Source organism: Panthera pardus, unplaced genomic scaffold (assembly GCF_024362965.1).
Source record: "Panthera pardus isolate Hobbes unplaced genomic scaffold, ASM2436296v1 HiC_scaffold_16, whole genome shotgun sequence".
NCBI lineage: Eukaryota > Metazoa > Chordata > Mammalia > Carnivora > Felidae > Panthera > Panthera pardus.
Genome location: NW_026526721.1, coordinates 3999675 through 4012450, shown reverse-complemented (window position 1 = coordinate 4012450; position 12776 = coordinate 3999675). Strand labels below are relative to the sequence as shown.

Below are 12776 nucleotides of genomic sequence, written 5' to 3'. Positions count from 1 at the left end.
CTAACCACCCCCCCACCCCCCAGGACAGGGTCCATTTCCAGCATCCACCTCGGAAGGCCTCGATGGCACAGAATGACAAAACCTCGCCTTTTCTCAATACTGCAGGCAACCCACGGCACCCATTCCGGTGGGTCGCTCTCGGAAGCCCGGTCTACACGGAGGAGTTTACGTATCCCCAGCCTGTTTTTGCCTCTCCCGAGTTCACAAAAGGTTGGAACAAAAAAATGTTTGTGCAAGAAATGTCGTCTATTCATTTCAAAAATAAATGCTCTGTAAACAATCCTTTCTGGAGGAACATAGCTTCGTGCCAGAGGAGTTACGTGCACAGATGACATGACACGGAGAACATTCACTGTCCTTTGTCACAACGGCCCGGGCCTCTACGCGGCTTCGAGCAAAACACCGCAGGGTGAGAGCTTGACTCCTGTTATGTGTTTGGAACCGGCTCTAATAAGCTCACTGGAATTTTACCAATAGAACCCCATGGCTTCGGGCGCCTGAGTGGCTCAGTTGGTGGGGGATGTGATTCTTGATCTCAGGGTTGTGAGTTCAAGCCCCACACTGGATATAGAGATTGCCTAAGATAAAAAAAAAAATTAGGGCCACCTGGGTGACTCAGTTGGTGGAGCGTCCGACTTCGGCTCAGGTCACGATCTCGCAGTCTGTGGGTTCGAGCCCCACATCGGGCTCTGTGCTGATGGCTCAGAGCCCGGAGCCTGCTTCGGATTCTGTGTCTCCCCCTCTCTCTGCCCCTCCCCTGCTCGCATTCTGTCTCTCTCTCTCTCTCTCTCTCAAAAATTAAAAAAAAAAAGAATAAATCAACAAGCAGATTTAAATTTAAAAAGACTTTAAAACTTCTCGAATACAAGGCTCCAACGGTCCCAATTACTATTCAAATCACATCAAGAAAGTAAGGGCAATATTATAAACACGGAGTATCTGTAGGTCCCAAATGTCTTTGACCCAGACCAAGTGCAGTCTTGCCAGACCTATGGGTTCCGACCCCCTAAATAAAACCTGTCACACAGACAGGTGTCCCAGCCCCATTCAGGTGGAAAAGCTAACGAAAGCAACAGTCTGAACCTGCCTCAACACTTCAGCATGGCCCAACAAAACGCGACTGGAGCTGGGGCTGCTGGGAGCCCAGCTGGAGGGACAATGAGCAGGGCCAAACCCTCGTCCGGGCCAGCCTCCGCCCCTGCCACCCTGGGAATAATAATGCCCCATTTGTCAAATGGACAAGAACAAAATGGAAAGGCTTTCACCATAAGTAATCTTCTCTGAGTGCATTAAGGTGTTATCCACAATGGAGATTAAATTCTCTCAACCCCGGCGAATGGTGGCGAGCCTTCACCACCGCACAGGGGACCCCTTCCGGAGCAGCAGAAGGCAGGGTCGCCTGACCCGAGGTTCCAGAGACCCTTCCACCCGGTCAGCTTCCCAAGGGGCCAGAATGTCCAGGGCTGACATCCGCCTAAATAAGGACGAACAGGTAGAGACCCTGATCTTAACCCGCAGTCTCCCCACCCCCAAGCACGCCCACGTTTACGAGGATCCCTTCGGAAGTTTTACAGTCCTCGGTGCTCGGGCTGCTCGCTGAGGTAGTCTGATATTGATGATGGACTTACAAAGTTAGGCAGAAACTGGGGGCGCCTGGGTGGCTCAGTCAGCTAAGCGTCCGACTTTGGCTCAGGTCACGATCTCACCGTGAGTGAGTTCGAGCCCTGCGTCGGGCTCTGTGCTGATGGCTCGGAGCCTGGCGCCTGCTTTGGATCCTGTGTCTCCCTCTCTCTCTGCCCCTCCCCCGCTCATGCGCGCGCGCGCTCTCTCTCTCTCTCTCTTTCTGTCAAAAATAAATAAACATTAAAAAAATATTTTAAGTTAGGGAGAAACAGTATCTAGTATCTGCGATGGGACCAAGCACTTCTCCGAGAACAGACATGAGCCTCCAGCCCCAGACCAGGACTCCACGAAGCCCTGATCTGGGAGCACAGGGAGGGGCTCCCTTGGACGCAGCCAGCTGCCAACCCACCTGCTTTATGCCTGAGACATTTTTTCAAAGGCAGCAGACAACTCCTCGATTACATAAACCATTTCAAAATCGCACCAACGAAAAGCTGCACCGTGTACCCCAGACAAAGCCCCCTCTTCTGCAGAAGGGAGCGTTTATGGGGGACGGACTTCACGTAGTGAGGGTCCCAAAGGTAAAGGCCTGGTCCACTCCCATAGATCGAGGGAGAAGCCTGGGAGGGATGCATCACGGGAACGTGAGGGCGAGCTCACATCACCGTAATCTGTTCGGACAGAACAGACCGGGGGAGGGGGGGGGCTTCATTCACTTTCCTGTGCCCTCTCTCTCCAGCTTCAAGACCACAAGCTCAAACGGTCGCTCGCCTCTGCAAATAGGTTCTTATCTTGAAACTGTATTCCTTTGTTTCGACTCGGGGCCAAAGGATCCCAGGCCTAGGCACCCCTGAGTTTTGCTAACGCTTGCCAGAGAAAGGCCTGTAATAGCTTCACATCTCAGGGCACTCTTTCCACGTTCCTTTCCAATTAAGCTTCCCGTATAGCTGCCTCAGCTCCTTCTTCTCTTAGAACACTCCAGAGAACTGGAAATAATGTAATCACTTCTGTCCCCACAAGAACCGGGAACACAGCCGTGAAAACGCAACGGAAGGGCTGATGTCACTGGATCTTTCTCGCCGTGATCATGCTTTACAACAGCCTGAGGAAAGAGCTGCAAAATGAAATGCACGCAAAGCCCCTTCACCAATCACTCGGAGCTCCCAACGCTGCTCTCCAGACTCCCCTCTGTAAATATTCTTTACGACGGCGCCAGGCTGACGCGAACAATTATTTCGACTCTGGGGTAGAGACTCGATTTAAAAAGTAAAGCCCATGAGGGGTGCCTGGATGGCTCAGTTGGTTCGACGTCCGCCTCTTGCTTTTGGCTCGGGTCGTGATCCCGCGGTTCATGGGATGGAGCCCCAGGTCGGGCCCTGCGCTGACGGAGCCTGCTTGGGATTCTGTCTCCCCCTCTCTCTGCCCTTCCCCCCACCTCAAAAGACAGAAATCCACTTTAAAAAACAAACCAAAACCAAGCAAAACCCATCAGAGGTCAATATAATCAGAATGTCTACGAAGCTAATCCTGTTCACCCGGGGAGAGACGAAAGACGCTGGAAACAAGATGGCAGCCGACCCCGTGGAATGCTGGGCCCATGTCCTACTTGATCGTACTGATGGGCGTGCCCCGGGCCACACGGGCTCCGACACCCTACCCCAGGAGTACTCCCATGCCTCCTCTCGTTGGGACGCTTTCCGATGAACAACAAGGCTTTGCGGGAAGAATACACCCCCAGGAAGTACTGTTACTACGTAACGCGGTTACCGTGGGCATTGCTTAGCTTAAAACTCTGTCCGGGAACGTGCCATTCTCTTTCATCACCCCTGTGTATTACACGACACGTACAGGACACTCCCTTTAAAACGAAGGCAGGAGGCGGGCACCTGGGGGGCTCGGGAGGCTAAGCGTCCGACTCTCGGTTTTGGCTCAGGTCATGATCTCACCGGTTCGTGAGATCGAGCCCCGCATCAGGCCCTGAGCCGACAGTGTGGAGCCTGCTTGGGATTCTCTCTCCCTCTCTCTCTCTCTCCGCCTCTCCCCCACTCGTGCACGGGCTCTCTCTCTCTCTCAGAATAAATAAATCTTCTAAACAAACAAACAAATAAAAGGAAGGCCGGAGGGAATCGGGTCTTTTCTCAGCTGGCTGCCACGCTCCCTGTCTAGAGCAGCCCTGCTATCACACGTACCCTGAACGCTGCTTCCCAGAACTCCAACATGCCAACAGAGCTGCAGCTGGTCTGCGGGTCCTTTACCCGGAACCCCTGGGCTGGCTCAGCCCGGAACTCGGTACGCGCGAACCCACGCAGGTGCAGCTCCCAGGAGGCACGGCTCCCCGTTTCCAGGGTGCCCAGAAGCAAAGGTGAGTTCTTGCCCTTCCCTCTCGCCCCCCCCCTCGCCACCGTCTCTTTCACGGCCGGGTGGGGGCGGGAGCAGGTGGGAAAGAACGGCAAGAACGCGCAGTCCCAGCGGGGACGATGGCGCGCCGCGCTTCAGCCTGCTCCTGGAGGCGGACTGGGCTTCAGCTCTAGCCTCTACTACGTCGTAGCTCAGAGTCAAGTTGGCCAAGTGATTGAGCCTCTCTGTGCCTCGGTTTCCTCCTCTGGACAACGGGCGTGGTTCTTGTTCCGGCAGAGAAGTACGGTGAACGCGAAGAGGCCAGGCCCGTGGCCCCGAGCGGGTCGCAGGCTGATAGCATCGGGGGCCAGGGCACAGGCTGGCCCTCGCTCGTCCCACAACCCTGCCGGGGAAGGACGCGTCCTTCGCCGACCCTACCTGCCTACGGCTCAGAGCGAGAAGGAAGCACCCAAACGAGCCCAGATCCAGCCGGTGTCTCCCAGGCTTCTGAGCTGGGCTTTCCCCCACGCTGGGTGGCTTATTACGTTGATTCTAAACTGTAACCTACAGATGATCATTATACCATTAGAAGCCCCTATTTATTTACGGATGGCGCTGCAGACAGGGATGATTAAGGCTTTCCAGAGGACACCTGGCCTCACACCAAGAAAGCCAACGTGGCTCACAGCCTCCGAAGACGGCTTCCAGCACCAAGCGTGACCCTTGTTCTCACCCGCAAGCCTTCCGAGCGGTTGCGTCCGGAGAGATGCACCACGCTCCCGGCAGGAAATGCACGGCTCCGTCACTGGGTACCTGTCACGGCAGGACTCTCAACGCCTGACTCACACTGGAGGAGTTGCCACACGGCCCTCGCAGACCTCTTACCTCCACGGAACCCGGCGTGGCATTTCTAAATCCACGGCCACGCCGTGAAAGGGCTATTGGGACGTCTCGCGGGGGCAGAACTCGCTCTCGGGCCACGTGCGCTGCAGAAACAAAGGCTCTCCTTTTCTGGGTCAAACGTTCTGCAGCAAAACTCTCCCGGGATGTGTGCAGAAAGAGAACGTAGGTAGAAACTCGTCGCTCTTGTGTAAGAGGGTAATTACAGTCTGGGAGAAATAAATATATTCAGTGCGTGTTGAGACTGGAAGAGAAGGCAGAGAGAGTCCCGGGAGAAAAGTTCAAAGGTGATGCCTTTGGTGCAGAGGGCCCCACGGGGAACGCCTGGGTCCTGCCTCCCGCCGGGGCCAGCTGAGACCGCACACAGGGAGCCACAGCGACAGGGATGTGACAGAAAGATGTCCCGCCAGGCGAGCACAGGCTCGCTGCAAGGACAGAATTCCTGCAGGAAACTCCACCACTCAAAACCCCCGCAGGGCTTGGTGCTTGGGATAAACGTCTGGTCCTTGTCCCCGGCTCCCGGCTCCCAAAACCACCGCAGTCTCCCAAACGATGACGGTGTTTTGTGTGTGCCACGGAGATGACTGATGGCGGGAGGTCCATGCGTCGCTGCGGGACGGGGGCTGGTTACCAGCAACGCCAGCCACGATCAGGGCGTTGGGACCTTCGGCCCCACTCCTGGCCTCCAGGGAGTTCAACCGTGATTTGCTAGTGATTTACTCAATCCCGCCTGAGTAATGAAACCTGCAGGAAAACTCCAAACGGTGGCATTTGGAGAGCTCTGGGTCCGCCCACACGACAGGGTGCTAGGAGGGTGGTGTGCCCGAGAGGGGCCCCTTGCCCCAGCCCTTGCCCTGTGCATCTGTCCCCTCTGGCTGTTCTTTCCCCGTGATGCGAATACTAGGAAGCAAGCTGGTTTCCCGGATGCCGTGAGTTGTGGCAGCAAATTATCAAACCCGAGGAGGAGTGGGAATCCCCGACTGGAGACTGGCATCGGAAAGGGGGGGTAGTCGTGTGGGGCTGCGCCCTTCCCCTGGGGCCCCGTGTGGAATTCGGCTCAGAACGGAACCGAGCTACCGAACACCCAGTTGGTTGTTGCGGGTTGGAAAGAGCCCACACCCCTGGCGTCCGGGCGCTGCAGGCACGCGGCACACCTGCTGAGCCAAGGCCGGCCAGGGTGAGCGTTCGGCACCCATCATGGGCTGTGCAAGACGACTCACGCCTCCCTAAGCTGAGCGAGACCTCACTCTCGGCGTGGGACGTGGCGGTGGGGCATTTGCTGATGAGCAAGACATCTGCCAAGGCGATTACTTTGGCGCCCGGGGGGCTCCAGGGGTTGCAGGAAAAAGTCCAGCACCGGGCACCCTGAGAGCGGGTGTTCCTTGGTTCCTTGGTGGCCCACAGGCAGTCAGGGCCAAACATGAGTCGGGAAGGTGCTCACAAAGGGAGATCAGAGTCCCCATTCGCATCTAGACCACCAGAGATGTGACTGCACGCTCGACCCGCTTGGTCCAGCCTGGACGTGTCCTTGTCATTAACTCAGGTGCCATCCCACATGTCCCTCATCAGGGCTGGGTCGGGGAGATGGGAAAGATACAGGCCGATCACACAGGGCGAGCTCAGGAAGGGGAGGGTGATACCTGCGAAACCACACGTCTCTATTTCTTTCTAACCTTTGCTGGTGGGTCCCAAGTGCTGTCACAGCTTCTTCCTTCTCAAGAACCACGCAGGGCACGGAAGATAGGCAGCGAAGCTGACAGAGGTTTCGGTACGTGTGAACATGTTGGGGGGTTGGGGGGCGGGCAGATCCTAAGAGGAGGAGGACCCCATTGCTGTGAGCGTCCTGCCCGATGCAGAGGTCCAAGAACACAAGGTTCGAGGTCCCGAGGGCGAGGAGAGACAGGCCCTGGCGTGTTCCCACCTCCCCTGGCACACAGGTGTCATGGGACCTCCCTCCAAGGTCACAGCACAACAGAGACTCTGATGAACCTGCCTTCGTGACTTCAAACGCACCGTGGTCAGCCAGAAGGCTCGTCCGCCCGTCCGTCCGTCCGTGAATGGGGAAGGCGGCGCGCAGGACCCTCGAACTGGGGGGTTTCCTACACCCAACCTCCCAGGGGCCAGGCAGATGCCAACAAGGCGCCCCCCCCACTGGTCTGGGGGGGTCTGGGGGCCTGACACCCGACTGGCCGGCCAGCTGGCCCGAGGACAGCGCCACCGGTAGCCTTGACAAGGCAATGACAAACTCCCGTTTCCTCATCTGGCCAAGAACACACGGAAGTCAAAACCTCTGAAGAAACTCGTAAGACGAAACAAGATGCTGTATGCGCTCTGCCACTTGTCTGAAGTGCGTAAGACACTTCAGAGAGTTCACTGGGGGCGGGGGGCAGCGGCCCCTTCCCGGGGGGAGCAGAGGAAGAGGGCTACGTGCAGGGGACAAGAGGGCAGGTGTCTATATTGTTTTCAACCTTTTTTTTTTTTTAATTTTTAATGTTTATTTATTCCTGAGAGAGACAGAGGGCGAGCAGGGGAGGGGCAGAGAGAGGGGGAGACACAGAATCCAAAGCAGGCTCCAGGCCCCGCGCCGTCAGCACAGAGCCCCACGCGGGGCCCGAACTCACGGACCGCGAGATCGTGACCCGAGCCGAAGTCGGACGCTTAACCGACGGAGCCACCCAGGCGCCCCATACACTGTTCCCAACGTTTTAATGAGCGTGCGCCATTTCTGTCATTGTATTAAAATAAGCATGGCTTCACCATCCGCTTCCTGAGGTTGCTTGTCTGGCACTAAACGTGAAGACCTTCGAAAATGCTCGATCGCTAGGTCCACCCGTTGGTTCCCTCCTCTACACCTCCGGGCCAGCCCTGAACTCTTCCTCCCCGACCGGGACAGTGTCAGATAGCACCAAGCAGAAACTGCCACCACGGAGGGCTTCGGTCCCTATCGGCCCATGACAGGGAGGGGGCTCCCGGAGTGAACTGCCCTCAGCCCCCCGGTGTCATAAAAGCACCGGGCACCTGCTTGCCCAGCCCCTTCGGCACTCGCGGGCCATGCTGGTCTCAGCACCCCGGCATCGTTACCACCAGCCTCCTCCTGTAACCCCAATATCTTCCAGAGACTTCCCCACCGTCGTTACAGGGAGAACACAGCGCGAGACTCCAGCGCCGGCAAGGGGGAGGGGGGCGGAGAGCCCTCCTGGGCCGCCAGGACGCAGCAGGCGGGGAACGGCGCTCTGGTGGCCAATCCTGGAACCCTTGGTCAAGGTGCAGCGGGCACGCCTACAACCCTGCAGCTCAGCTGCTCGTGAGCCGTCCCCCTGCTGGCACCTGAGGACTCGGGACGGTAACCCTGCCAAGTGCCACGCGGGTTTGCTGTGCTTGTGAAAGACAGAACACAACTCGCTGATCCACCGACAGAACATGAACACGGAGGCTGTGGTCCAGCCAGAAGCCTGAGCTGTAAAGAGAAGCAACCAGGCGCGCCCGGGGGGGCTCAGGCGGTTGAGCGTCCGACTTCGGCTCAGGTCACGGTCTCACAGTTTGTGGGTTCGAGCCCCGCGTCGGGCTCTGCGCTGACAGCCTGCTTGGGATTTTCTCTCTCTCCCCCTCCCCCGCTTGCTCTCTCTGTCTCTAAACAAACCAACCAACAAACCAACAGAAATGGAACCCGAGCGGCAAACAATACTCTACAGCGGGGACGGGGAGCAGAATCCAAGGGGCAGGGCTCAGGGTCCGGCGATGCTCTCCTTCTCCAGCCACCTGGGCTCACGCAGCTGCCCCCCACTGTCTGCTAAATGGCGCGTGTGCAACTTGGCAGGGAAAGGTAGACAGACACGGGGGGGTAACCCTTGTATGTAAGAGGAAGCGTCTGAGGACTTTTTGCAGATACTTGCCATTAAAAAACAAAATTTCTGTTTTCACCATTCACAGCATTCGACCCGTCTAATAAGTCATTTTAACCTGTGAACGATCACGGGCTGGAAGATGAACTCTCCGTAGCATCGAAATGGCTCAAATCTATGCCACCTGTATATACGCACAGGCAAAAATATATGCATTTTGTTGAGATGTAATTCACAGGTCGTTTAACTTGCCCGTCACCCCATAAAGACACTCTGCGCCCGCGGGCAGGCAGAATCCGTTGCCCCCCACCCCGTGCCCGGAGACCCTGAGTCCACGTCCCGTCTCCCTGGATGGATCCATCCGGGACACGCGACACAGACACCGTGTGTTCAAGGCCCGGGCATGCGGCATGCGTCCGCCTCTCCTTTTTTAAGGCCAAAGCACATCCCGTTGTGCTGATCGACCATAGCTTACGTATCCGTTCATCACAGGATAGACCAGAATTTTTTTTTTAGGTTTTTAAGGTGCCCACGTTTTCAATAATCCTAAGACCCAATAACCTCCCCCCGACCCCCGCCACCTAGGCTTTACATTTGCTCCCTCGGCAGGTAAGGGTCCACGGCAGGCGCCCACGCCCCAGCTCACCTTCTCCTGGGCTGACCTGGCCACACTGGAGACCCGGTGCACCTCCAGCCCCAGGGGCTGCCACAGCGGGTCCTCCTCAAAGGACAGGAGCAGCGGGCCCTGGAACAGAGGGAGAAGCACGGTGAGGCCCTCCTTAAAACCGGCATACTGGCGAGAAAGCTCTGCAAATCTGGGAACGTCATCTGACTCCTGTCACTCCAATGTGTGCTTCTAAACAGCAGCAGGGGTCACGGAGAGCACACGCCCCCGAGAACCTGCTCACGATGCGGTGTGCCCGGGCCGGGCTTTGGTTCCCAGAGCAGGATGGCAAACAACCCAGGGAGGTGGCCCTAACGACAGCAAAGGGAACCCTGAACACCCGTGTTTACACGGGCAGGAGAGAAGCCCGGCTCCCGGGGCAGCGTGCTTAGGGCGACCCCGCAGGTCCAGCACCGTATCTGGCCAAGCACGGCAAGTTCAAGGGCTCCGTCCTCTTCTCCTGGCAAAGGCCAGACTTCTCTCTGGTCTTAGAGGACCGCCTCTCCCCGTCCACGTGGTTGCCCGCATTGTGACTTCAGGTGCGGCCCCCTCCCCTCTCCCAGGGCCCGGCCGCCTCTCGCTGGAACTTGAGACCCCTTGGCTCAGAATGAACCAGCCTGGCTGCTGTGCCCAAGGAGCAGATTCCTGAGCCCCTGCTGCCCAGAGCTTTGGAGCCGCCGGGCTCCTGCCCCCCAAGGTCTCCTGGTTCAACTCTGCCCTCAGCTCTGTGCACCTTACCGCACCCCGTGAGTAAACCCTTCTGCGGCTTATCAGCCTAGGTCCATTTTGGTTTTTGCAATTAAAAATCTCCAAATGAGGGGTGCCTGGGTAGCTCGGTGGGCTAAGCATCCGACTCCTGATTTCAGCTCCGGTCATGATCTCACAGTTCGGGAGTTCCAGCCCCACATCCGGCTCTGTGCTGATAACACGGAGCCTGCTTAGGATTCTTTCTCTCCCCGTCTCTCTACCCGCCCCCCCTTCCCAGCCCAAGCTCACGCTCTCTCTCAAAATAAATAAACCTAAAAAAATTTTTTTAATCTCCAAATGAGACATAGGCAATTAAATTAATATGTCCACAAGGCAGTAACACTGATGTTTTATAAAATAATAAATCAGGGCAGGGATAGTCAACCAAGTCTTGGCCTTTTAAGTTTCTTATGTTTTTAAGTTTATTTATTTATTTTGAGTGGGGGGACAGACAGAGGGAATGAGAGAGAGAGAGAGAGAGCGAGAGACAGAGAAACCCAAGCAGGTTCCATGCTGTCAGAGTGTGGGGCTCAAACCCACGAACCATGAGATCATGACCTGAGCCAAAATGCACCAAAGCTCTCCTGGCAAGCACAGTACCAACGAGCAAGTGATGGAGTTCTCCTGGGGCTGCTTCTTAACAATTCCCAAGGACCAAGAATGACACTGAAAGACACAGAACGTTCTCGTTAACATGCTTCTAACCTTGCCCTGCTTTTAGTGACATCTACCTCACCCCCTAAAGGTCATCAGGGGAGAATCCAGTCTACTTCTCGAGAGAGATGTAGTCACGGCCCGGGCCCCTCTGCAGACACTCCCCGTGGCCGGAGGTTGTGCCCCGTGTGTGCCCTGCTGGCCAGCGGCAGGTGCCCGCCGCGAGCTCGCTGAGCGCACGGAACCGCTGGCTCAGGGAGCTGATCGATAGAGATTCAGCATCATCACCTGCTGCCCCCAGATCAGTGGATGCAGGTTGTCCTCTCCCACCTCCGGCACCTTTGGGACTAAAACCCTGAAAAGGTTCCGCTGGGAGATTCAATGTCGAGCGGCGGTCTCGCAAAGGAAGTACGGTATTTGTGTTCAAATAAGGACCCGGGGATTCCTTTCCGCTCCCACGCTGCCTGAGGCTCGGGTTCCGGAAGCCCGGCGAGCACGCGGAATCGTTCACACCCTGCCCATTGCAGAGTCTACAGGGCAAGACTTCACGCCCACACGGAGAAGCAACACACAGGCATCGGCAGGAGCACGCTGAGGAAGGAACACCAGGAGGAGGGCCACCCAGCATGAACACACGTTACAGAACCTCCGCAATTCAAACTGTGTGGTGCAGGTGCACGAACACGCAGACGGTCCAGGGGACTAGAACAGCCCGTCCAGAACACACCCAAATGCGCGGACACACGTCATATACGTCGAACGTGGCATTCCAAATCACTGGGTAAAAAATGAATTTTAAAAATCAGGAGCGGGGGGTGTCTGGGTGGTTTAGTTGGTTAAGCATCTGACTCTTGCTTTTGGCTCAGATCACGATCTCACAGCTCCGAGTCGGGCTCTGCGCTGATGGTGGGAAGCCTGCTTGGGATTTTCTCTCTCTCCCCCCCCCACCACCCCTCCCCTGCTCTCTCTCTCTCTCTTAAATAAATGAACTCTTGGGGCACCTGGGTGGCTCAGTCGGTTGGGCAGCTGATTTCGGCTCAGGTCACGATCTCACAGCTCGTGAGTTCAAGCCCCGCGTCGGGCTCTGTGCTGACAGCTCGGAGCCTGGAGCCTGCTTCGGATTCTGTGTCTCCCTCTCTCTCTGCCCCTCCCTTGCTCGCCCTCTGTCTCTCTCTCAAAAATAAATAAACATTAAAAAAATTTAAAAAAAAATAAATGAACTCTAAAAAAAGTCAGGATGTGGGAGAAATCCCAGATGGAACACCAACACCAACGAACAAACCTACCCCTATTACAAATGAACGCCATAACCCCCACCCCCAAAGGGGTGGGAAGACACACATCTCACCTAAGAAACTTTGGATGACAACAGCCTGACTGCAGCAGGCATAACCTCGTCTGTAGGTGTGTTTCTCGTGGGTGCTAACCTTAGCAATGCTGAAACGACTTTGTGCGAGTCCTAGAACTGACCCAGTAAGTAAATATGTTACACACAGGAAGGGCCAGATGCCTCAGTCTTGGAGACGGAGGGTACAATTAAGGAAAGAAGGAGGCTGAACTCTGCGCTGTTGGGCTGCAATCCGAGCCATCAGTGTGAAGTCATGCTCTCTCAGAGGCGGACAGAAAGGTCCAGAATGGCCGACATGTGCAAACACACACTTATTGCCGAGCTGCGTGCACTGAAAGGGTCTGGAAGGAATGAGACCCCAGCAGGAATGAGCACACACGATGCCCAGATCTTGGTTTCTAAACACCTCCCCAAGGAAAGGCATCAGCACTGCTGGCAGAAGTGGCTGAACCCAGGGCCGGAAGAGGGGAAAATAAAAAGCTGGAGAGGAGTCTAGAACAAACGTCTTGTGGAGTCACGAAGAAAGGAAGTGCCAAAGCAATACATGCTTGGTATCTGGATGGAAGAGCACAAGAGGCTACCAAGAAATATCCACGAGCCCGCACGAGTGCCGATCATCGAGTGGATACGGACAAGGAGGAGACGGGTAGCTCTTTCTCGC

At 56.3% G+C, this 12776-nt stretch overlaps 1 protein-coding gene across 2 annotated transcripts in view; it reads right to left on the bottom strand.

The window, feature by feature from the left end:
• C2CD2 (C2 calcium dependent domain containing 2) overlaps positions 1 to 12776 on the bottom strand; it is a 48431-nt gene that overhangs the window by 29170 nt on the left and 6485 nt on the right. Inside the window, exons 2-3 of one of the 2 annotated variants that reach the window (XM_019432647.2) lie at positions 10672 to 10779; positions 9349 to 9447 (exon numbers count right to left, since the gene is read on the bottom strand). In XM_019432647.2, the coding sequence (XP_019288192.2) occupies positions 9349 to 9447; positions 10672 to 10779 (207 nt within the window). The remainder of the gene's footprint in view (positions 1 to 9348; positions 9448 to 10671; positions 10780 to 12776) is intronic. The other variant, XM_053903051.1, reaches the window with a different exon arrangement.